Source organism: Podarcis liolepis (genome assembly GCF_965112155.1).
Source record: "Podarcis liolepis genome assembly, chromosome: 13".
Classification (NCBI taxonomy): Eukaryota; Metazoa; Chordata; class Lepidosauria; order Squamata; family Lacertidae; genus Podarcis; species Podarcis liolepis.
Genome location: NC_139573.1, coordinates 58,444,022 through 58,470,330, shown reverse-complemented (window position 1 = coordinate 58,470,330; position 26,309 = coordinate 58,444,022). Strand labels below are relative to the sequence as shown.

The window sequence follows — 26,309 nt, the reverse complement described above, 5'->3', positions numbered from 1 at the left end:
GAAAGAATGTTTTCCCTCACAACACACTTCCTCATTTGATCAGAAACATTTCAATCTCACAGTCCACATGTCCTTTTAGGATTCCCAAATTCTGAAGTCCATGTCTCGGGCAATTTGAAGCCTTCCAATGCAAGTCCATGGGCAAGGGCAGTTTCTGCTTTGTATAAAAAAAGGTCCCAAGTTCAATCCCTGACAGCTGCCTGGAACCCTGGAAAACTGCTGCCAGTCAGTGTAGACAATACTAGGCTAGGTGGTCTGATGTGGGCATATACGAAACTCCCAATTACCACTCCCACTCCCCTTTTTGTCTGTACTTTTTACAAACAGCAATCAGGAAAGTGTTTGTTGTACCTGTCCTTTGTTTGACATGGAGTCAAAAGAGGGTGCAGAACATCCCACATGGCTGGGATAGTGATTTGTAGCAGAAGACACAGAGGTGCTAATAGAAGAAGAGTTTGGATTTGATATCCCGCTTTATCACAACCTGAAGGAGTCTCAAAGCAGCTAACATTCTCCTTTCCCTTCCTCCCCACAACAAACACTCTGTGAGGTGAGTGGGGCTGAGAGACTTCTGAGAAATGTGACTAGCCCAAGGTCACCCAGCAGCTGCATGTGGAGGAGCGGAGGAACCTGGTTCACCAGATTACAAGTCTACCGCTCTTAACCACTACACCACACTGGTTCCCTAGGAAGCTTAGATACAAGGTTGATGAGCTCAGGAGGGGCGGGGGGTGGGGTGGAATCAGGGACAGAAATATCCCCCAAAGGGATAAGAGTAGCTGGATGAAAATAGGGAGGGAGGGAGGCTTTTAAATCCCTGGAAGCAGAGAGGAGGCTTTTGGTTCCCCATCCAATCACAGGGAGGACCATTCCAGGAAGAAGTAGCAGCCTAACGAAAAGGACCAACACAGCTCAGTGGTAGAGCATCAGGTTTACATGTAAATGGTTCTGGGTTCAAGCCCTGACATCTCCAGCTAAAAGGAGGAAGGAAGGGGGATGCACAAACCTGGGAAAGTCCTGAAGCCTTTAAGAGCTGCCACTGGTCAGAGCAGAGAAAGCTGGGCATAAATGGGCCAATGGCACCTTTGTATATTCACATCAGCTCCCATGAAACAGAATAAGATGTCTGGGTGTCCCATCTCTAAGGGGACTTTGGGGGGCAGAGGAAAAGCCTTGGCCACTCAAGATTTTAGAAAACTGGAGGCCAAAGAGAATGGTACCAAGGTAGCTAAGAGTAGCAGGTAGAGGAAGAAGACCAAGATGGGAATTCCCACTAAAGCGCTGCAGCAGAGGTGCTTGCCAACGTTTACGCTGACTTTGGTGACACTGGAGAAAGACAGTTGCTTCCAGGGGCAGCAGCTCTGAAAAGCCTTGCAAAAGCCCAGCTATTTTCATAATTTCTTTGTCAAACTTAAAGTTGAGGGGGTCAGGGGAAGGATCTGACATGGAAAAGATCAATTTGATTATTTATATGACCCAGGTGTCTGGTTGTGGGCACCACCAAATGACACAAAACATCCACCAACCATAAGTGGAGGTTTACTATGGTCACTTAATAACAGTATCATTTTAATTTAAATAATAGTAAAAAGAGTAGTAGGATGAAGGACAACTGAAGCCAAAGAAGAATCATTGGAACAACTTGCCAGGGTGGGAATCCTTTTATGTAGAGGAGGGGGGTCATTATAAACTTTTTTATTTATTCTATTTATTTGTCACATTTTTGGACTCATGTACCTCAAACCTACTTAAGAAGGAAAAAATAAAATGACAAAGGCATTAAATGAAAAGAGCAGCAAACATCCGACAATAAATTTAAAATGAACAGACCATCCCCACTTCACCTAAAGGTCATCCTCAGTGGCTAAGCAAAGGCCATTGGCATAACTAACTACCCTTGCAATTAAAAACCAGAAGCCTGGCACCTAAAATCGTGCTTGCCTGGGGAGAGCATTCTGCCAACAGGGAACCCCCTCTGAAAAGGCCCACTCTCATGTTGACATCCTCTCTGCCTCCCTCACAAAGACCACAAGGAAGGGCAGAGTCCACGTTGGTTCATGTGGGTAAAGGCGGTCCTTGAAGTAGAGGGTCTTGAGTCACTTAAAGCTTTATAGGTCAAAAACCAGTCCCCAAACTAATCAGTAGTAGCCAGTGTAGTCAAACCAGATATGCTCAGACCCTCTTGGGTTATGCTCTTGGATGGTCTTGTGACTGTGTGATTTAAGCACCAGTGTGGTGTAATGCTTAAAGGTGTTAGACTCTGACCTTGGGAGACAAGGGTTCGAATCCTCACACAGCCACCAAGCTCATTGGGTGGCCTTTGGCCAGTCACTACCTCTCAGCCTAACCTACTTCAGAGTTGTAGTACGGATTAAATGAAATGAGGAAGGGAGAACCATGCATGCCACCTTGAGTTCCACAGGGGGAAAGTTAGGATATAAAATGTAATAAATAAATCAAACATAACTTAAGAGCAGTCAAAGGCCAGGGTCAGGGGAATGCAAAGACCTGAAGCGGCTTCCACCTCCTGAAGGGAATCCAAGCGGACCACATGCAAAAGAAAAAGGGGGGTGGGTTGCAATCCTTCATTTGGTTCACATTCACTCTACCCCAACTCTCACAGACTGCTGGTTTGGGGGGCAATTTGGGGGAGACAAGGGTGAGGGGTTTATAAAAGTATGGTGCTGGGAAAGAGCAAAGAGGGATCTATCCTGGCTGACCCTTCAGTCAGCCGTCATGGTGGAGGAGTTGTATCTGGGATATTGGAGAGGGGTATCTGGATAGGAGAAGCAGGCTTTAGAAGATATTCATAGGAAGGGGAGACTCATAATTGGAGCCAGGGTGGTGCAGGAGTTAGTGTCTGACAAGGACCCTGGAACTCCTTGGAGAAAAGGTGGGACAGAAATGCAGTAATAATATTGATGATAACAAGGATGATGGGCAGTACTAATCCTGGCTCATCCTCCTTGGCAGAGTTCCATCACAGGTGCTTTGGGCCTGCAGGTGTTGGCGGTGGTGGTGGTGGTGGAGATAGCCTGCGTGGCACAGTGGTTTGAGTTCAAATCCCTCCACTCAGCCACGAAGCTCTCTGGGTGTGATCTTGGGCCAGGCACTGCCTTTCAGCCTAGCCTACCTCTCAGGATTGTGGTGGTTGCTGTCAGGATAAAAAAGGATTAGAACTTGGGAAAGACCAGCCAGCCTAGCCCACCCCACAAGGTTGTCGTGGGGGTATCAAACGGGGAGGGGCAAGGACCATTTACACCCATGTGGAACTCCTTGGAAAGAGAAAAGGTTGGGATAGAAATCAAGCAAATAAGTAATAAATTAAATAAAGTACTGGCGGGGAGGAGGAGCACACTGCAAGCCCCCCCCCCAACACATCCCGCCAGCCGCTCTCACCTGGGCTCGGGGAGGGTGATCTTCTTGCTGGCGCGAGCGGCAGGCGAACTCTTGCTCTTTTCCATGGCCATGAGGTAGCTGACGTCCGCCAACACGGCCTCCAGGTCCGCCATCTTGGCTGCCCACAGGCCTGGGCCTTTGGCCTGGGACTCTGGCCAGGGCCCGCACTTGGCAAAAAACACCTGTCAGGTGAGGGTGGGGTGTCCCTCCTTCTCTCCCCAGGAGGCCCCCTTCTCAGCTGGCTAGCCCCTCCTCCTCCCTAAAAACAAAGGACCCCCCATGTAAGCAAGCCCTTCTCCCCTGCTAACTGGCACACCCCCCTAACCCAGGATCCTATGATTGACCTCCAATACCCTCACTTTATGTCCCCATTTCCCAATAGGGGCTAAAATGAACACTGTCCCCCTATCACCCACAAAATGACCAACAGACTCCCCCCCCGTCCCTCCTTTTATATATAGACTACCCCCTCACCTTGGCTCTTCTAAATGAACCCCCCTGCTCTGAAGAGACCGCTCCCGTTCATTTACGGCCTAACCTCCCCCCCCGAAAAACCCCTTTGGGCCCCGCTTTCCCCTCCTCCAGGTCCCCCGAAGCCTTGCCAATTCCCACCCTATATACCTGGGGTGGGGAGGGGGCTCGGAGTTCTGCTAGTCCTGGGGGGCCATCCCCCCCCCCGTGGCCTGGGAGGCTACCGGGGACCCCCCCTCCTCGCCAAGCCGAGACCCTCAAAGAAGAAGCAGCAGCTGCCACCGCCGCCTTCCCATCGCGAGGGAGCAAAAGATGGGAAAGGCTTGGGGGGGCGCAGCGCAGGCGAGCCCCCCCCCCCAGCTGCTCCCCCCGCCCTCAGCGCCCCTCTTTCGGCAGGGGCAGCGAGGGAGAGCGGCTGGGGGGCCCGTTGCAAAGAAGGAAAAAGCAGCCTATGCCCGGAGAGGGCAATGCACGCCGGGGGCGCAGAGAGCTGTGCCGCCCCCCAAGGCGGCTCCTTTCCTACTGCCCGGGGGGGGGGCGGCGAAGAAGGGTCGCTGCCGCTCGGCAATCCGGCGCAAACGCCCCGACGCAGCTTCCTCGCAGCCGCCGCCTTCGCGCGCCGCCCCCCGCTCCTCCTTTGCGGGCTTCTGCTGCTTCTGCCCGCCGAGGCTGAACTTCCTCTCCCGGCCCAGAAGGAGGAGAAGGACGGCAAGGACGAGGCGGCGGCGCCTTCCAAACTCCGGCGCTGGATCGATTTCCCCGCCGCTCCGGACGGCAGTAAGAAGCCGAGCCGCTGCGGAAGAGCGAGGCGGGGGCGCTGGAGGGGGCCAGACTGCTGCCTCCAAGCGGCCTCCTGCGCAGCGCTGCACTTCCTCACACGAAGCGATTTACTGGTCCGCAATATGGACCGTGGGCTTCTGATTCCGATTAGAAGTTCTGCTTCACCCAGGAGCATAAGAGGAAGCTGCTTTAGGCCAGCAGTCGGGCCCCTGGTTCATCTCCTAGCCCACCAGGGAAGAGAAAAGCCTCTCCTCGTAGCTGAGGCCTAATCCGGTGCTGCAGACTGAAGCTCCGACCTGCCTGGAAAGCTGCTGCTCTCCTGCTGACCTGTGAGCCTGGACGCCTCAGTGGGAAGCAATTATTATTAAAAACAGTATATAACAGCTGCAGCCTTGAATATATAGAGCAAAAGGGTTTCAACTAAAGGGGCACCTCAGATCAGCCAGGTAAGCTTTATAAAGGTCATTATTTTAAATAAAAGTGGAAACTTGGGGTTGGAAGAGACCTCAGGAATCATCTTGTCTACCCCCCTACTAGCAGTAGCCATTCAGCCCCTGCTCAAAAACTGCCAGTGAAGGAGAGGCCACCGGTTCCCCTGTCCAAAAGCTCAAACCACCAGGGACTTCTTCCTAGTATTTAGGCTAAATCCTTTTCCTTCTGATTTGTATCCACTGGTTCAATAGCTACCCTCTGGGAGCAACATAAAATGAATTTGAGCCATTGTGTGTGTAACAGCCCTGCACATAGTTGAAGGTGGCCATAATATTGCCTCTTAATAGTCTCTTCTCCAGGCCAGCCAACTCCAAGGACTTGTTTTCCACTACAGTGGTACCTCGGGTTACATAAGCTTCAGGTTACAGACTCCGCTAACCCAAAAATATTACCTCGGGTTAAGAACTTTGCTTCACGAAGAGAACAGAAATCGTGCTCTGGCAGCGTGGCAGCAGCAGGTGGCCCCATTAGCTAAAGTGGTGCTTCAGGTTAAGAACAGTTTCAGGTTAAGAACGGATCTCCAGAACAAATTAAGTTCTTAACCCAAGGTACCACTGTACTTCATCATCTTTGCCACTCTCCCCTACAGGCATCCCAGTTGCAGTGTCCAGAACAGGACATAGTTAATAATAAAGTCCTTATAAAAGTTGCAGGTGGCAAGCACCATTTTAGCCCAGGGCCTTCTCTCTTGGAAACTTGTACGCTGGATTACTCCCCCCCCCCTTAATTATTTCCCTTATTAAATTGCAGTAAACATTTTGCTTTTTCCTGCATCTGGAGCTGGCACAGTAAATCCAAATCAAGTTATCCAATGTACCCTAACTCATTTTCATTTTCCACAAGCCCAACTGTATCCTTGGATCTCCTTGATGTACATGAAGGCATTCATTAGAACAGTGTTTCCCAACCTTTTTTGGGCAAAGGCACACTTGTTTCATGAAAAAAATCTCGAGGCACACCACCATTACAGCCCCATGACGTCAGCGCGCAGCATCACGCCGGGAGGGACGCACGAAAGTGTAAGTTTTAATTTTTTCCCCTCCCCCTTGCCTTCCTTCTGTGCCAACCGCCAAAAAGCCAAGACTTTAGGGCAGCAGGTCGACACGGAAGAAGCTCCTACCTAAGGACAGGTGCGACGGCCGTGTCCTCTTCTGCCACACTTGGCAGCCCTGCCTCACGGTCGTGACTCCCACCCTGATTTCTCCCCGCAGGTCGAGCGGCACAGGCAGCCCAATGTGTCCAGCCCAGACACAAGCCCCGCTTCCCCACTCTAGATCCTGAATGGACTCCCGAGCAGGGTGGGAAAGAGGACTCGCATCTGGTAGCCTCCGGGCTCCTCGCCTGCTCGAGGGATGGCATTGCAGGCAAGCTGCCGGCCGTCGCCATCGCCGCCCCCTCATGCGAGTGGACCTGCCCGGAGTGGTGGGCCGGGGGAGGCTCGCTCTCTGTGGGGATGTGGCCCGCACGCGCGGCCCCGCTTCCTCCTGCCCAGGGCTGAGCTCCTTACCCGCGATCTTGGTCTCGCGCACGCGGATCCCACTTATTCTGAAGCTCGCGCCACTAGCTGGGGCTCTCACACCGTGCCAGGGCGAGGCGGCGCGGCCCACTGACGTCATCGCGGCTTGTCGCCGCCCTCAACTTCCCTGTTCCCTCCCCTCCCTCGGGTCGCCGTGGTTACCGAGGACTGCAAGCTGCTCGGGCGAGCGTGGGGCATTAAGTGGGAGAAGGAAAATTAAAATTAAAACTCGCCTGAAGGCCGCCTCTCCGGATATGAAGCTATCTTTCGAATTTTTTAATTTTTCCCGCGGCACACCAGGCAACATCTCGCGGCACACTAGAGTGCCGCGGAACAGTGGTTGGGAAACACTGCGTTAGAAAATATACCAAGTCAGCAAAGGATTTTGTGCAGCAAGTATCCTCCACTCTTTAATAATTATTATTATTATTATTATTATTATTATTATTATTATTATTATTATTATTTGTACCCCACCCATCTGGCTGGGTTTCCCCAGCCACTCTGGGCAGCTTCCAACAGAAATTAAAAATACATTAAAATGTCACACAGTAAAAACTTCCCTAAACAGGGCTGCCTTCAGATGTCTTATAAATGTCAGGTACTTGTTTTTCTCTTTGACATTTGATGAGAGGGCATTCCACAGGGCGGGTGCCACTACCGAGAAGGCCCTCTGCCTGGTTCCCTGTAGCTTTGCTTCTCGCAATGAGGGAACCGCCAGAAGGCCCTCGGCGCTGGACCTCAGCATCCAGGCAGAACGATGGGGGTGGAGACGCTCCTTCAGGTATACTGGGCCGAGGCCGTTTAGGGCTTTAAAGGTCAGCACCAACACTGTGAATTGTGCTCGGAAACGTACTGGGAGCCAATGTAGGTCTTTCAAGATTGGTGTTATATGGTCTCAGCGGCCGCTCCCAGTCACCAGTCTAGCTGCCGCATTCTGGATTAGTTGTAGTTTCTGGGTCACCTTCAAAGGTAGCCCCACGTAGAGCACATTGCAGTAGTCCAAGCGGGAGATAACTAGAGCATGCACCACTGGCGAGACAGTCTGTGGGCAGGGAGGGTCTGAGCCTGTGTACCAGAGGGGCTGGTAGACAGCTGCCCTGGATACACAATTGACCTGCGCCTCCATGGACAGCTGCAAGTCCAAAATGACTCCCAGTCTGCGCACCTGGTCCTTCGGGGGCACAGTTACCCTATTCAGGACCACAGAGTCCTCCACACCTGCCCACCTCCTGTCCCCCAAAAACAGTACTTCTGTCTTGTCGCCATCCATCCTCCAACCGCCTCCAGAGACTCAGACAGGACCTTCACTGCCTTCACTGGTTCTGATTTGAAAGAGAAGTAGAGCTCGTTATCATCCACATATTGATGTACACCCAGCCCAAAGCCCCTGATGATCTCCCAGCGGCTTCATGTAGATGTTAAAAACCATAGGGGAGAAGATGCAACCCTAAGGCACCCCACAAGTGAGAGCCCAGGGGTCTAAACACTCATCCCCCCACCACTTTCTGGACATGGCCCAGGGGAAGGAGCGGAACCACTGTATAACAGTTGTGATGGCCTGGGAATCTGATTCAGAAGCTGAACCTGAGGAGTCCCTGCCTACAGGGCCGGCTGAGCCGGGGCAGGGGCTTGAATCTGAAGGGCCTGCACCTGTGCCGGATCCTTAGGAGCAGACACCAGATGTATCCACTCTGGCTCCGGAGGTGATTGAGGACCCATTGCCTGCAGGTGCTCCTCTCCCAGCCTTGTCAGGGGAAGGTGAAGCTGCCCCTGGGTCCAGTAACCCTCCAGCCTCTCCTGAGCTGCAGAGGCTCAGGGCAGAGAGGCGGAGGGAACTAAGTTCTCTCAGGAGGAGTGCTCGCCTTAAGGCCAGGAGAGGCAGGTCACCTGTGGGGCCGGGACCGCCCCTGGCCTCAGAGGAGATAAAGGCCAGTCAGCCCAGTCCCAGGTTGCAGGAGCAACATTGTTGGAAACCTGTTTCTGCCAGCACCCAGACCTGTTCTTCCGGAGTTCCTGACCACACCTGGCTTCTTGCTTTGGACCCCGCTTCGCCCTTGGTGGACAGTCTCCAGACCCTCGACCCAGGACCGGACTCTGACCATGCCTCTCGGTAACCCCCCCCCCCCGGGGCCAGCACAACAGTGCTCCCAGCTCCTCTAGATGGTCCAGAAGGATGTTATGATCGATAGCATCAAAAGCCACTGAGAGATCCAGCAAAACTAGGAAACAGCTCTCACCTTTGTCCCTAGCCCGCCGGAGATCATCAACCAGCGCGACCAAGGCAGTTTCAGTCCCATGGTGAGGCCTGAATCCCGATTGGAAAGGGATCCGAATGGTCCGCATCCTCCAGGCGTGCTTGGAGTTGTTCAGCAACCACCCGCTCAATCACCTTGCCCAAGAATGGAAGATTTGAGGCTGGGCGATAGTTGGCCATACTGGCCGGGTCTAAAGATGTTTTTTAAAGAAGCGGTTTAATGACCACCTCTTTCAGCGGGTCTGGGAATGCTCCCTCACAGAAGGAAGCATTCACTACCCCACAGAGCCCATCGCCCAGCCCTTCCCGGCCTCCTTTTATTAGCCAGGATGGGCAAGGATCAAGGAGACAGGTGGTTGGTTTCACGCGTCCAAGCAGCCTGTCCACATCCCCGGGGGTAACGGATTGAAATTGATTCCTTTCAAGTCGACCAGACAGGGCTCTAGCACTCTCCTGACCCGGCCCTGCTCCCATGGTGGTGCCTACCTCCTTCCGAATCTGAGTGACTCTATCTGTAAAAAAACTTTGTGAAATCTTTGCAGGAGAACTTGGGGTCTTTACAAGGCCCCGATGGTAAAGGTGGTTCCGTTAAATTGTGAACTACCTGAAAGAGTCTTCTGCTACTATTTTCTGCAGATGCAATAGAGGCGGTGAAGAAAGTCTTCTTCGCTGTCGCTATCACCGCTTGGTAGGCTCAACGTTGAGCTCTAACCTGTGTCCGGTCCGATTCAGAATTAGTTTTCTGCCACCGGTGCTCTAGCCGTCTCAGCGATTGTTTCCTCACCCCCAGCTCCGGGGGAAACCATGGGGCTGTCCGGGCTCCATGCAATCGGAGAGGGCACTTCGGAGCCAGACAGTCGATAGACAGATGCGATTAACTCCGCATTCCAATGGGCTACCAGGGAATCAGCTGAAAGACCATCAACATGGAATAAAGCATCCCCTACCACTTTCTGGAAGCCAAATGGATCCATTAAGTTGTGGGGGCGGATCATCCGAAATGGTCCCACCTCCCTGCAGAGGTGAAGGGTCGCCAAGAAGTCCAGTTGCACCAGGAAGTGATCTGACCATGGCACTTCTTTTGTTTCACTTTTACTTAGTGTCAGATCACCCACGTCACTAGAGGTGAACACCAGGTCTAAGGCATGTCCATGACTATGAGTTGGGCCAAACTTATTCATGGAGCCCATGCTTTCCACAAAGTTCCAAGCAGCCCCTTGTAAGGTCATGTCAGCATGGATGTTAAAATCCCCTAGGACAACCAAACTAGGTGTCTCCAGGAGAACATCCGCCACAACCTGAAGCAGCTCGGGCAGGGAATCCTTGGTGCAGCAGGGAGGTATAGGCTGGTATACACATTTAATAAATAATAAATAATAATAAACAAGAAACAAAGAGGCAAGAGAGAGAGAAAATAAACAAACCAATAACCCTTTTATCACAATTCAGTAAATTCTTTCCAAAAATTCCATCAGATCTTAATATTAAAGTCCTTTCTATGCTTTTTCCAATTCTTACACCAGCCATCAATAGCCTAGAAGCTTCTTGTCTTGCAACCATCTCTTTACCTTTAAGCTCCACCACTTGTAGACGTCTTCCATCTTCTCTGACCATAGCTTCATTTAGTTCTTCCGTAAGCAAAACAACTTTCCTTTCCGATTTTTCCAGTAACTGTTGGGATTTGCCTTCCATAGCTATTTCCTGCACTGGCTCCCTGCATTCCACCTTCTTTCCAACAGGTCCTCTATGTTCCATAAATTCTCCCATTTTTGTTTGAGATTCTGTTCATTTCAGCTTTCAAATCCAAAAGCTGTTGTTAAAGCAGAAGTCGTGCACATTTTGACAAATGAATGAATAAATAAATAATCCTTGCTATATTTTACATTATTCACTGCCATGCCTATAAAATGGGCTATATATCAGATCTTGGTCTCTGTATAACCTTCTGTGGTTATGACTTCAAATGAACTTTTTCTTTCTTTTTCCAAGGAAAAGGAACTGTTCCCTTCTGAAACACTTTTGGCATGAAACATTCATGACAAGAACATCAGCTGAAATGATCTTCCACACTTGTTGCTAAATATCCAGACAACCATCTAATTGGGAAGCAAAGAGAAAAGCCAACATCAGCCCATTAGCAGCATTGCCTTAATAGTTCTGTTTTACACAAATTTATTTCTCCACCCCCTCACAAAAATAGAATTAATGACTTTCTGAGATTGATTGCGATCATGGGGGATAGTGGACAACATCAGTTATACACCATATTACATCCATTCACTGACTTTCTCGGAATAATTGACTGTTGTTTCAATAGAAAGCAGTCCTGTGTGAAAATTCTAAACGGAATCATTTATGAGAAGAGGCACATTAATCTAGCACTGTAGGAAGAAGAAAAAAGCCAGCGGTTTTGAGGCTTTGAAAAGTGCTGGCATTGTTATCAAAGGAAAACGTTCTAAGTTCATATTGGCAGGGCAAATATATAAATTGGAGCAAGGTATTCAGGACTTGGTGTGACACATCTTGGTTCGACTTCTGGGGTGATTTTGTGCAGCGAGGCATCAGGAGGAAGATCTCAGGATTAGCTAGTAGATATCTGGGCAATCTGCAGTAAAGCAGGAAGGATTTCTGATTCCCAATTATTTAACAAAAGCGGCAACAGAATGACTTATTTCCACTTTAATTAGGCTTCTGAAATGAAGAAAGCTAACCAGGAGCAGACTTTTATGTGAAAAAAGCAAGAAGACCCATTGGGAAGCAATTGAGCGCCTGCTTTGCATGCAGAAGATGCCAGGTTGGGAGAGTCTCCTTGCGTGAAATCCTGGAGAACCACAACTAGCCCATGGAGACGATGCAAAGCTAGATGGGCCACAGTTTAACCATTTATTTTCCTCCTGCACTTGCATAAATGCCATGCACCTTAATGAGTATTGCAAAAACATCCTGCCGTGGCTGTGTGCAAATCATTTATTTAACACGCATGCGTGCAAACACACACTGCCCCCCCCCAATGTTTTGGGAAATGTGTCTGTTAAGGGTGATGGGAAATGTAGTTCTGTGAGAGGTGAACTACAATTCAAAATATTATTGGGGCAGAGATGCTTAAATGTCTGATAAGCATGTGCTTGGGGGTGCTTTATAGCCTGGAGAGCTCCATGTTCAAGTTCCTGCCCAGCTGGTTCAGCAGTTTTGAAAGCCCCAGTTTTGAAAGCCGCAGTGGCACTGACTTCTGCAAGGCTGGTGGGAGACAAGGAATTGCCACCTGCCATCTGTTACTCCTCCTCTCCTCCCAAGGAGCTGCATCTCCCCTGCCAACTCCCCCCCCCATAACATTTATTAAATTTCATACAAAGACATAACTTTAACATAACAGAAAAAAGAAGACAATAATAAAAGAAAAAGAGAAAATAAAATAAAGTAAATAAAGTATTACAGACCTCACCTATACCACCACATACATAAATACAATAAGACTTAGTTAATTAATTAAAATCCAACTTCATAAACATATTACTTGACTTCCTCTAATCTCTTCCAACTGAATTTCCTTGTAATTGAATGTAGCAGTTTCCAATATCATTATTCCATATAACAATATTCTGGTCATAATCAAATTTCCTAACTTTTCTTATCGTACTGTTTCTTATTTGTTTATTTAATCCTAATTTAATCCTAGGCCTAATTAGTTCTTTAAAGTAGTTACAAATCTTTAATATTACAATATTTATTCAAATAGTCTTTAAATTTCTTCCAATCTTCTTGATATTCCTCTTCTTTCTGGTTGCGGATTCTCCCATTGAGATCAGCCAACTCCATAAAGTCCATCATCTTCATCTGCCATTCTTCTACCGTTGGTAATTCTTGTGTTTTCCATTTTTTGGCTAATAAAATCCGTGCAGCAGTTGTGGCATACAAAAATGCTTTTACATCTTTTTTGGGCAATTCAGAACCTGTTATTCCAAGGAGAAAGGCCTCTGGTTTCTTCTGCAGAAGGCACCATGTGGTGCCCTGTTTCCAGGCAAGGGCTCTTGAATAGATACTGATATTATACAAAAAAATGGGGTTGGCTTTTACAGCCCAACTCCCCATCATGGGATTCCATGTCCCCTAAGCCCATCATTTAATCAGATAAGAAGGGATGGAGGCAGGAGCCAATCAAAGCAAGGCAGATCTTTATTTTTCTGTTGCAACAGAGTCCCCCTTGCCTCCCTGCAACTTGCAAGGAGGTGAGGTCCCAGTTGACAAAAACTTTTGAAATTGCCCAAGCCACTGACCACTGGTCCTGTTAGCTAGGGATGATGGCAGTTGTAGTCACAAAACATCTGGAGGGCCGAGTTTGCCTATGCCTACCTTAGTCAAAGACCACGTAAAAACATCATACCTCACAGAAAGAGGTACCGTATTTTTCGCTCTATAACACGCACCCAACCATAACATGCACATACTGTAGTTTTTAGAGGAGAAAAACAAGAAAAAAAATATTCTAAACGAAACAGTGGATGTATGATTTTTGTGGTTCATGCTGTGGCCACAGACATGTGATCTGATGGTGAGTTTGAGGTAGCCCAATGCAAAAATCCTGAGGATCCATGTGGATCCATGCTTTGTAACCACGTTTTAAGTGGGGAGGGAAGGAAAAGCACTCAAGGGCCAAGGAACACGCGTGGGGTGGGTGGAGAAGGATGCTGTTAATAATGCAGAAGAGGGGTATAAGAGGAGAAGCAAGCAGGCTCTGCTTCTCTCCCTCCTCCCCGGCTCGCTGAAAAACTTTGCTGCTATTTAGCCAGCTGAGTGGGGAGGAGAGAGGGACAGAGAGCCTGCTTGCTTTAGAGGAGCCAACCGGACAGGAGCCGCTTACACTCCTCTCCTCTCCCGCTTTGCTCCTTTAAAGCAAGCAGGCTCTCTGTCCCTCTCTCCTCCCCACTCAGCGGCTCTTCTCCCTCTTTGCTGTTTCAAAGCGAGCCACGGAGGAGGGAAGGAAGGGGAAACACGGATCTTCTGCTCACGACTGCAGCAGATCCCCCCGCCATCCATAGGCATTTGCTCCATAACATGCACAGACATTTCCCCTTACTTTCTAGGAGGAAAAAAGTGAGTGTTGTGGTGCAAAAAATACGGTATCTACAACAGATAATATGCCTGTAAGATAGGAATTGAAGGGTTTGTAAGTGAAAAGAACTATTGGGAAAGGTTTTTCCAAGATACTTCCTTCTGCAGAGAAATATTTGGGGTCATTAAGAGTCAAAATGGCTTCAGGATTGCTCTCCTGTACTATTTCAGACATGTGGTTTATATACTTATGGATGTGTGTTTACCTTGTGCACTTATGAATATTCATTTTGTTAATGACACCTTAGAATTCTTATAACACCAGGGACCACCTATAGCCCTCTGCCAGGGACCCTCACCCCACCTGGTGATGGTGCTGAGTTCCATAAGGCATAGTGTGAAGACTTTTGGTTTGTCCTGAGTCTACTGCACATCAATTTCATTTGTGGAGCCCAAGTTCTATTTGCATGTGAAACTCTCCAACCACTTTCTGCACTGTACCATGTAACTGACAGGCTTCAGTATTGGTCCCACCTTAGTATTGGTGACCCATGGAGCTTGTCCAGCTATTGCTGCCCTCCAACTCCCACCAGCCCCAGCCTGCAGAGCCACTGGTCACAGGGAAAAGTGCAGCCGGAATCCAATAGCACATTCCAGAGGACACCAGGTTTCCCATCCCTGTTCTGAACTAAGAGGTCCCCAATGCACTTTGAGCATTTCCTCCCCCCCCCCCATTGCTTTAGTTGCCCCTCTCTGTCATATTTGCACAAAGACCACCACGGAGAGTCAGCAGCACTCAGTCATTAGATATGGGGTGACAGGCAGCCATCTGCTGGGGTGCTCTGGGTCTGGGTTTCCGGGAGGGTTGGTTTAGATGTCCTGCAAAGTTTCATCTAAGTCTAGGAGCCTATGAAATCATTCATGGATGGATAGAATCATAGAATTGGAAGAGACCACAAGGGCCATTGAGTCCAACCCCCTGCCAAGCAGGAAACACCATCAGAGCACTCCTGACATATGGTTGTCAAGCCTCTGCTTAAAGACCTCCAAAGTAGGAGACTCCACCACACTCCTTGGCAGCAAATTCCACTGTCGAACAGCTCTGACTGTCAGGAAGTTCTTCCTAATGTTTAGGTGGAATCTTCTTTCTTGTAGTTTGGATCCATTGCTCCGTGTCCGCTTCTCTGGAGCAGCTGAAAACAACCTTTCTCCCTCCTCTATGTTACATCCTTTTATATATTGGAACATGGCTATCATATCACCCCTTAACCTCCTCTTCTCCTGGCTAAACATGCCCAGCTCCCTTAGCCGTTCCTCATAAGGCATCGTTTCCAGGCCTTTGACCATTTTGGTTGGATGAGAGAAGCTGCCTGTCACCAGGGGCAAAGGAATGCTAACCAGCACCCGGGGCAGGGTTTCGGGGGCAGGACAAACTGCCCAGCGGCGCTTGCACCATATGTACGGCGCATGCGCGGTGTTACTACATATTGTGCATGCACACGCGCAGTACGTTATGGTGCTGTGCATGCGCTGTGGGGCAGTTTGCCACCGGAGCCACTTAAGTGCCGTACAGACGGCAGCAGGATCTTCTGCTCATGGCTGCAGTGGCAGCGGAGGGATCTGTACGAGTGCCATATGAACCGCTCGAGCGCCGTGCAGGCGGCAGTGGGATCCTGCCACCGCCACAGCCATGAGCGGAGGATCCTCTGCATGTGGCGGTGGCAGCACGATGGCAGCGACTTGTGCCCCCTGCAAGGTGCCTTCTTGTCACTCCCCTTAGAGATGGCACCTGGGGCAGACCTCCCCCGCCCCCCTTCCTCCACTACTGCCCATCACAATCACACACACCCAGCCCAAGCCAGCTCTGTTAATGACGGGTGTACTTAGAAGTGTGCATCAGTGCAGTAAAGCTACAATCCACAGCCTCATCCCCCAATCCATGCAATGAAGGTTGGGGCTTGCATTCCTTGTGGGGGCCAGGGACAGAGTGGATCACCCAGAGGATTTCCTTCTCTCAACAAAAAAAAGAGCCATCTCAGCCCACAGGCACTAATTTTAGCACTAATCACCTTCTATAATAGTCCTTTAAAACCTTCTTAGGGACGTGTGTGGCGCTGTGGGTTAAACCACAGAGCCTAGGACTTGCCAATCAGAAGGTTGCGGTTCGAATCCCCGCGACGGGGTGAGCTCCCGTTGCTCGATCCCTGCTCCTGCCAACCAGCAGTTTGAAAGCACGTCAAAGTGCAAGTAGATAAATAGGTCCGGCGGGAAGGTAAACGATGTTTCCATGTGCTGCTCTGGTTCACTAGAAGCGGCTTAGTCATGCTGGCCACATCACCCGGAAGCTGTACGTCAGCTCCCTCAGCCAATAAAGCGAGATGAGCGCCGTAACCCCAGAGTCGGTCACGACTGGACCTAATGATCAGGGGTCCCTTTTAAAACCTTCTTGGGAATGCCACTCAAGTCCTCAGGCATCACAGCAACTGGTAAGAGGAGAGATTCCACGTCCCCAGCTGGCTTACAGGAAAGGTGGCGAAGGTCCAGCAGAAATGTCCTTGGGGCTCTATGTGCTAATGCAATTTCAAAAAACAAATCAATCAGAAACCAGCACTTATGTAGCATGTTTTGAATGTTCAAGGAAAGTCTGCATGTGTCCTGTTTGAAAGAGGACAGTCCGCTATTTGGAAGCAGTCCTCTCTTTGAAAGACTGTCCAGCCCACGATCAGTTTAAAGAGGAAGAGCCATCAGAAGGGAGAGCAAGGGTGTCTGCAGTAGATGTCCTCAATAATCGCATCATCGTGATGTTGGAGAAGGCCTTACTTGGTCATAACAGTGGCTACTGGGGAACCCATAAAATAAAGAGTGCTCAGACCCATAAAATGCACAGGCTTATAGAAAGGCATTCCCTCACCTTAGCTTTCTTTACACATGTAGAAATTAAGTCACATTCTCAGAGGAGAAGCTTGCATTATCAGAGCTGGATGCCTGATTCAGAAAGAAGAGTTTTTCCTGCATAACATCATTGACACATTTGTAATACAGTCTGAGTAAGCAGATTCTCCTAACAATATCCTTTCACACACTTTGTTACAGTTTTTACATCTCTTCCCATGCAGGCTATCAAAGTACGTACTGGATCCTTCTGTGTGCAAAGCTTGTGCTTTCAGCCTTCCCCTGCTTTCAGATCTGGAGTCTGATCGCCAAAGAAGAAGCAGCTCTTATCTCCACATCACAGTAGAAGCAGGTAGGAGACTGCTGGCGAGAGTGAGAGCTAAGGCTTTCCACTGAGTTTATCACAGCAGAGGTCAGATTAGAATCATAAAAGAGTTGGGAGGTACCCCCAAGGGTCATCTAGTCCAACCCCCTGCAATGCAGGAATCTCAGCTAAAGCATCCAGGACAGTTGGCCTCCAAGGAAAGAGAGTCCACAACCTACCGAGGAAGACCATTCCACTGACAAGCAGCTCTTACAGTCAGAAAATTCTTCTTGATGTTTTGTCAGAATCTCCTTTCTTCTAACTGGAAGCCATTGGTTCGAGTCCTACCCTCCAGTGCAAGAGAAAACAAGCTTGCTCCCTCTTCCATGTGACAGCCCTTGAGATATTTGAGGATGGTTATCATATCTCCTCTCAATCTCTTCTTTTCCAGAATAAATATGCCCCACTCCTTCAACCATTCCTTATAAGGCTTGGTTTCCAGATCCTTGATCCTCTTGGTTGCACTCCTCTGCACACCCTCCAGTTTGTCAACATCCTTCTTAAATTGTGGTCCCCAGAATTGGGCACAGTATTCCAGGTGTGGTCTGACCAAGGCAGAAGAGAGTGGGACTATGACTTCCCTCTTAATGCAACCTAGAAGAACATTAGCTTTTTTTTTGCTGCTGCATCACACTGTTGACTCATGTTAAGTTTGTGGTCCACCAAGACCCCAATATCCTTTTCACATGTACTGTTAGTAAGTCAGGTGCCTCCATCTTATACTTGTGCACCTGGTTCTTCCTGCCTAACTGCAGAACCTTACTTTTGTCCCTATTGAAATTCATCTTGTTACCTTGGGCCCAGTTCTTCAATCTGTTAAGGTCATTTTGAATTCTGATTCTGTCTTCTGCAGCATTAGCTCCCTCTCCCAGTTTGGTGCCTGCTGCAAATTTGATGAGCATCCCCTCTATTCCTTATAAAGACGTTGATTCAAAATGTGGACTCTACCAGACTTCAATGATATGAGGCTTATATAAACCATGTGCAGGACTGGCATACCAGACAGTTGCTGGGGCTTCTGGTGCCCTAGCAGGACTTATCACTGGCAGGTGGACAGCTGTGAGCCACCCACTATTTTAGTTAACCACAGTTCCCTTGGACAATACTACACTGGGGCATTGTGAGTAAATTTAAAAGTCATTTAAAACTATCCAAGTTGGCAGCCATCACTACTTCTTGGGAGAGTGGATTTCATAGTCTGACTATGCACTTTGTGAAGAAGTCGTTCTTTTAATCTGTTCTATATCTTTCAACATTCAGCATCTTTGGATCATTCCATTGGATTCTAGCATTATTTATGAGTGAGAAAGAAAAACTTATCTCTGTTCAGATTCTCCACATAATTTTATGCCCTGCTAAAGGGCAGGAAACAACAAGAAGGAAGCAGCTGGAGGGAATGACTTGTGGTTTCCGTTACAGTATCTCTATACTAATGCACAGAGTACAGGAAATAAGCAAGACAAATTTGAGCTTTTAATACAAAATAGAAAATATGACCTAATAGGCATTAGTGAAACATGGTGGGATGAGACTCATGACTGGAATGTAGAAACTGAGCAAAAAGAAGACACAGGTAACTTTTGTTCTGTGAGCTTAACACTGATAAATCTCCTGGGATAGCTGAGTTGGTAGAGCATGACACTCTTAATCTCAAGGTAATGGATTTGAGTCCCAAAAGTTTCCCGCATTGCTGGGGGTTGCACTAGATGACCCTTGTGGTCCTTCCAACTCTACAATTCAATGAATCTATGAAAGGTCCTAGAACAGATAATTAAACGGTTGGTCTGTGAGCACTTAAAAAAGGATTTTGTAATTGCTAAGACCCAGCATGGGTTTCTCCAAAACAAGTCATGCCAGATGAATCTCATTTCTTTTTTTGATAGTTACAAGCTTGTTGGATCAGAGGAATGCTGTGAGTTTCATTAAGGCTTTTGATAGAGCCCCTCCCCCCAATATTATTGTAGAGAAGCTGGTAAAATGTGGACTGGATGAGGTAACTGTTAGATGGCTTTGTAGCTGGTCAAGTTACTGGAAACCAAGTCTTAGGAGAAATGGTTGACGGAGTTGGGTATGTTTAGTCTGGAAATGCCCCTTCATGAATCACTGCCTTGCCATGGCGAAGGGGCTTGAATAACTCAGAGAAGCTATGAACTATGCCGTGCAGGGCACCCAAGATGGACAGGTCATAGTGGAGAGTTTTGACCAAACGTGATCCACCTGGAGCAGGAACCGGCAAGCCACTCCAGTACCCCTGCCAAGAAAACTCCATGGACAAAGACAACAGGCATATAAAAGTTATAACGCTGGAAGATGAGCCCCTCAGGTCGGAAGGTGTCCAACATGCTACTGAGGAAGAGCGGAGGACAAGTACAAGTAGATTCAGAGCTGATGAAGCGGCTGGGCCAAAGCCGAAAGGTTGCTTAGTTGCGGATATGCCTGGAAGCGAAAGGAAAGTCCAATGCTGTAAAGAAAAATATTGCATAGGAACCTGGAATGTAAGATCCATGAACCTGGGTAAGTTGGATGTGGTCAAAAATGAGATGACAAGAATAAATATTGACATCCTGGGCATCAGTGAACTAAAATGGACGGGAATGGGCGAAATCAGTTTGGATGACCATCATATCTACTACTGTGGGCAAGAATCCTGTAAAAGGATAGTCAACAAAAGAGTGGCGAGAGCTGTACTGGGATGTAATCTCAAAAATGATAGAATGATCTTGACACGAATCCAAGACAGACCGTTTAACATCACAGTAATCCAAGTTTATGCACCAACTACTGGTGCTGAAGAAACTGAAATTGACCAATTATATGAAGACTTACAACACCTTATAGAAGTGACACCAAAGAAAGATGTTCTTCTCATTATAGGGGAATCAAGAGATAAAAGGAACAACTGGCAAATTTGGCCTTGGAGTTCAAAACGAAGCAGGGCAAAGGCTAATAGAGTTCTGTCAAGAGAACAAGCTGGTCATCACAAACATGCTTTCCCAACAACAGAAGAAGAAGAAGAAGAAGAGGAGGAGGAGGAGGAGGAGGAGGAGGAGTTTGGATTTGATATCCCGCCTTTCACTCCCTTTAAGGAGTCTCAAAGCGGCTAACATTCTCCTTTCCCTTCCTCCCCCACATACACTCTGTGAGGTGAGTGGGGCTGAGCAGAGAAGTGTGACTAGCCCAAGGTCACCCAGCAGCTGCATGTGGAGGAGCAGGGACGCGAACCCGGTTCCCCAGATTACGAGACTACCGCTCTTAACCACTACACCACACTGGCTCACAAGAGACGACTCTACACATGGACATCACCAGATGGGCAGCATCGAAATTTGATTGGTTATATTCTCTGCAGCCAAAGATGGAGAAGCTCTATACAGTCAGCAAAAACAAGACCTGGAGCTGACTGTGGCTCAGAGCATCAGCTTCTTATAGCAAAATTCAAGCTTAAACTGAAGAAAGTAGTAAAAACCACTGGGCTGGTAAGATACAATCTAAATCAAATCCCAGTGGAAGTGAGGAACAGGTTTAAGGATTTAGATTTAGATTTGCTGGACAGAGTGCCTGAAGAACTATGGATGGAGGCCCGTAACATTATACAGGAGGCAGCAATGAAAACCATCCCAATGAAAAGGAAATGCAACAAAGCAAAGTGGCTGTCCAATAAGGCCTTACAAATGGGGGGGGGGGAGAAGGCAAGCAAAATGCGAGGGAGATAGTGAAAGATAGAGGAAATTGAATGCAGATTTCCAAAAAATAGCAAGGAAAGACAAGAAGGCCTTCTTAAACGAGCAATGCAAAGAAATAGAGGAAAACAATAGAATGGGAAAAACCAGAGATCTGTTCAAGAAAATTAGAGCTATGAAAGGAACACTTCGTACAACTATTACCATAATAAAGGACAAAAGTGGCAAGGACCTAACAGAAGCAGAAGACATCAAGAAGAGGTGGCAAGAATACACAGAGGAATTATACCAGAAAGATATGGATGGCTCGTATACCCCCAGGTAGTATGGTTGCTGACCTTGAGCCAGGCATCCTGGAGAATGAAGTCAAATAGGCCTTAGAAAGCACTGCTAATAACAAGGCCAGTGGAAGTGATGGTATTCCAGCTGAACTATTCAAAATTTTAAAAGATGATGCTGTTAAGGTGCTACACTCAATATGCCAGCAAATTTGGAAAACTCAGCAGTGGCCAGAGGATTGGAGAAGATCAGTCTACATCCCAATCCCAAAGAAGGGCAGTGCCAAAGAATGCTCCAACTACCGCACAATTGCACTAATTTCACACACTAGCAAGGTTATGCTTAAAATTCTACAAGGAAGGCTCAAGCAGTATGTGGAACGAGAACTCCCAGAAGTGCAAGCTGGATTTAGAAGAGGCAGAGGAACCAGGGACCAAACTGCAAACATGCGCTGGATTATGGAGAAAGCTAGAGAGTTCCAGAAAGACATCAACATCTTTATCAACGACTTGGATGATGGACTCAAGGGCATCCTGATCAAATTTGCAGATGACACCAAACTGGGAGGGGTGGCTAACACCCCAGAGGACAGGATCACACTTCAAAACGACCTTGACAGATTAGAGAACTGGGCCAAAACAAACAAGATGAATTTTAACAGGGAGAAATGTAAAGTATTGCACTTGGGCAAAAAAAATGAGAGGCACAAATACAAGATGGGTGACACCTGGCTTGAGAGCAGTACATGTGAAAAGGATCTAGGAGTCTTGGTTGACCACAAACTTGACATGAGCCAACAGTGTGACACGGCAGCTAAAAAAGCCAATGCAATTCTGGGCTGCATCAATAGGAGTATAGCATCTAGATCAAGGGAAGTAATAGTGTATTACTGCTCTGTATTCTGCTCTGGTCAGACCTCACCTGGAGTACTGTGTCCAGTTCTGGGCACCACAATTCAAGAAGGACACTGACAAACTGGAACGTGTCCAGAGGAGGGCAACCAAAATGGTCAAAGGCCTGGAAACGATGCCTTATGAGGAACGGCTAAGGGAGCTGGGCATGTTTAGCCTGGAGAAGAGGAGGTTAAGGGGTGATATGATAGCCGTGTTCAAATATATAAAAGGATGTCACATAGAGGAGGGAGAAAGGTTGTTTTCTGCTGCTCCAGAGAAGCGGACACAGAGCAATGGATCCAAACTACAAGAAAGAAGATTCCACCTAAACATTAGGAAGAACTTCCTGACAGTAAGAGTTGTTCGACAGTGGAATTTGCTGCCAAGGAGTGTGGTGGAGTCTCCTTCTTTGGAGATCTTTATGCAGAGGCTTGACAACCATATGTCAGGAGTGCTCTGATGGTGTTTCCTGCTTGGCAGGGGGTTTGGACTCAATGGCCCTTGTGGTCTCTTCCAACTCTATGATTCTATGATTCTACTTCTGCTTCATTGACTATGCAAAAGCCTTTGACTGTGCTGACCACAGCAAACCATGGCAAGTTCTTAAAGAAATGGGAGTGCCTGATCGCCTCATCTGTCTCCTGAGAAATCTCTATGTGGGACAAGAAGCTACAGTTAGAACTGGATATGGAAGAACGGATTGGTTCAAAATTGGAAAAGGAGTACGACAAGGCTGTATAGTGTCTCCATGCTTATTATATGCAGAATTCATCATGCGAAAGGCTGGGCTGGATGAATCCCTAGCTGGAATTAAGATTGCTGGAAGAAATATAAACAACCTCAGATATGCAGATGACACAACCTTGATGGCAGAAAGTGAGGAGGAATTAAAGAATCTTTTAATGAGGGTGAAAGAGGAGAGCACAAAATATGGTCTGAAGCTCAACATCAAAAAAACGAAGATCATGGCCACTGGTCCCATCACCCTCTGGCAAATAGAAGGGGAAGAAATGGAGGCAGTGATAGATTTTACTTTCTTGGGCTCCATGATCACTGTAGATGGTGACAGCAGCCACAAAATTAAAAGACGCCTGCTTCTTGGGAGAAAAGCAATGACAAACCTAGACAGCATCTTAAAAAGCAGAGACATCACCTTGCCAACAAAGGTCCGTATACTTAAAGCTATGGTTTTCCCAGTAGTGATGTATGGAAGTGACAGCTGGACCATAAAGAAGGCTGATCGCTGAAGAATTGATGCTTTTGAATTATGGTGCTGGAGGAGACTCGAGAGTCCTATGGACTGCAAGAAGATCAAACCTATCCATTCTGAAGGAAATCAGCCCTGAGTGCTCACTGGAAGGACAGATCGTGAAGCTGAGGCTCCAATACTTTGGCCACCTTGTGAAAAAAGAAGACTCCCTGGAAAAAACCTTGATGTTGGGAAAGATGGAGGGCACAAGGAGAAGGGGACGACAGAGGACGAGATGGTTGGATAGTGTTCTTGAAGCTTCCAGCATGAGTTTGACCAAACTGCGGGAGGAAGTGGAAGACAGGAGTGCCTGGCGTAGTCTGGTCCATGGGGTCAGGAAGAGTCGGACACGACTAAAGGACTAAACAACAACAACAGTCTGGAAATGAGGAGACTGAGAGGATAGCCATCTTCAACTATCTAAAGGGCTGTCACATGGAAGAGGATGCAAGCTTGTTTTCGCCTGCTCTGGAGAGTAGGACTCAAACCAATGGCTTCCAGTTAGAAGAAAGGCGATACTGACTAAACATCAGGAAGAACTTTCTGGCACTGTTTGACAGTGGAATGGTCTCTCGTGGAAGGTGGTTCCTTCCAACTCTACAATTCTATAATTCTGTGATGCATGTCACCTCTTGCTTGCCTTTCATCAGAACATAAAAGCCTCTAATCCTGTAACCTTTCCTTCTATGGGTGACATTCCGTCCCCTTGATCACATGGGTTGCCCTTTTCTGAACCTTTACTAAATCATTCTTGACATGAGGCCAGCAGGATAATACACAGGACTCCAAGTCTGGTTGCAACCCAGATTTGTAGAGACATCACAATATAGGCAGTTTTATTTTCAATCCCTTTCCTAATAATTCCTAGCGTGGGATTCACCTTTCTCATAACTGCAGGAGGCAGTGGAAGACAGAAGTGCCTGGCGTGCTCTAGTCCATGGGGTCACGAAGAGTCGGACACGACTAAATGACTAAACAACAACAAAACACCTGTAAAATTAGCAAAAATGTATAGAACTGCTTCAAATGTTTGCTGGAAATGTAAGGAGAAAGAACACACGTTCTACCATATGTGGTGGACGTGCAAGATAACAAAAGCATTCTGGGAAATGATTTACAAAGAGTTGAAAAAAATGTTTAAAATAACATTTGTGGGGGGAAACAGATGCTTTTTTGCTAGCTATTCTAGGTACAGAGATTCTGAAGGCGCAGAAACAACTATTCATGTATGCAATGACAGCAGCGCGGATACTACTGGCCCAGAGATGGAAAGAAGATGAATGGCTGATGAAGATGATGGACTACACCAAAATGGCAAAACTGACTGGGAAAATCAGAAATGAGGAAGAGAAGGATTTTAAGAAGGGATGGGAAAAAATTATAATGTATTTAAGAGAATACTGTAAACAACTAAAAATCCTTTGGCAGGATTGAAGTAATGCTTGTAATGTACGAAAAACTATGGAAAAACAGATTACTATTCTTTTTAAAAAATAGAGAAAATAAGCGGGGGGGGTTGTTAATGGTAACTGTGGAAGGACAGAGGGAAGTCAAAGGATTCAGGGAATCCTAAATGATGATGTGGATTTGTTTGAATTTAAATTTGTTATGTAAAACTTAATAAAAATATTTTTTAAAAAAATTCCCCTAGGTTATATTTGCTGCTGTGTTCTTTTTCTGTGTTATGAAATTGTTTTTGCACTGTTTGGTTTTGAGGAATGAATGAAGTTGTGGCAGAGTTCAAATGCAGAGGATATCTGAAATTGCTGAACTGCTGATGTTGAGTTTTTACCTGTTTTTACCTGTTGTCTGCTGATCTGCCCTGCTCTCCTGTGACTACACCATCAGCCTATTATTTGTACATGTTGTTGTTGTTGTTAGTGCTTTTTCTGGGGGTGCACAGGGGTACGCATACCCCTGAACATTTTATGGATCTCTGTACTTTTCTCCATCTACTGTATTTATTTTTCCCGATTTGAACTGTAAAATGATGATTTTCTTGAGTCAAAATGAGAGTACCCCTAAACATTTTTTTTAAAAAAAGCACTGGCTGTTGTTCCTCCTTGTGCCCCTTGCCCTCTGCTTTGGTTAACATCTTTCCCAACAGCATTCTGGAGGACTCAAACAAACTTGCCAGGACCTCTTGACATTTTCATGGGTTCTATCCAATGGTGGGTTTGGGATGCTTTTTTCTAATGGGTCAATCTCTGCTTTCTTTTGCCCCTATGAACCAAGAACAGAATCCTGTTCCCACAATCTCTTTCACATGCTGTGTCTCCTTCCAGCTCTTGCTGGGCTGCAATTCCCTTCCTCACTGACCATTGTACATGCTGCCTGGAGCTGCCTGGAGTTGAGAGTCCAACAACATCTAGAGTTTGCCTCTCTCTGCTTTGGGAGGGGTAGGGGGATTGCACCTGCTGTTTCTCGTCAATGACATTTGTTGAGAAATTCCAAGCAGTTATTTTTGCTACCAGATATTATACAATGCCTGGTGGCCACCTGCTGGCTCTCTAATGATCACTCTTTTGTGCTATTCCCCCCTTCCCTTGGCAACAGTTATATTAGGATGACGTTTTTGGGGGCTCTAGGAGGGTAGGTCAGCCAGGCTTGGCTGCAGCTAACTAGTCTGACACAGGCACTGTCAAGTATGAAGATCTGTTTTCTTTTGAAGAAGAAGCCAACACACAGACCCTCCAGTCAATCCAAAGCTGTGAGGATCAGCAGAAACAATGTTCCTGCAGGAACATGCCTTTGACCCAAACATGGCAGGAGGGTCTCCTCTCTGGGAGAGTGGGAGAAAGATAGTTCAGTTCATATTTGCAAACTTCCATCATTCACACTTCCCAAAATGGAACACTTTCTTTCTTTCTTTCCTTCCTTCCTTCCTTCCTTCCTTCCTTCCTTCCTTCCTTCCTTCCACCAACTTGACCACCCACTTGCTGCTGCTCATTTGCCACCCATGACCTTCCAGCAGCCCCAGTAAGGATG

At 47.4% G+C, this 26,309-nt stretch overlaps 1 protein-coding gene and 1 long non-coding RNA gene across 4 annotated transcripts in view; one reads left to right on the top strand and one right to left on the bottom strand.

Annotated features, from left to right (window-relative positions):
- The window catches only part of GRK3 (G protein-coupled receptor kinase 3), a 151,049-nt gene extending 146,360 nt beyond the window's left edge, over window positions 1-4,689 (bottom strand). For 2 of the 3 annotated variants that reach the window (XM_083470938.1, XM_083470940.1), the window contains exon 1: window positions 3,400-4,689. In XM_083470938.1, the coding sequence (XP_083327064.1) occupies window positions 3,400-3,512 (113 nt within the window). In that variant the 5' untranslated portion in view covers window positions 3,513-4,689. The remainder of the gene's footprint in view (window positions 1-3,399) is intronic. The other variant, XM_083470939.1, reaches the window with a different exon arrangement.
- Window positions 4,690-4,712: 23 nt separating this feature from the next.
- The window catches only part of LOC310691282, a 30,517-nt gene continuing 8,920 nt past the window's right edge, over window positions 4,713-26,309 (top strand). The window contains exons 1-2 of the long non-coding RNA XR_014518446.1: window positions 4,713-5,096; window positions 17,081-17,208. This is a non-coding gene — a long non-coding RNA (uncharacterized lncRNA). The remainder of the gene's footprint in view (window positions 5,097-17,080; window positions 17,209-26,309) is intronic.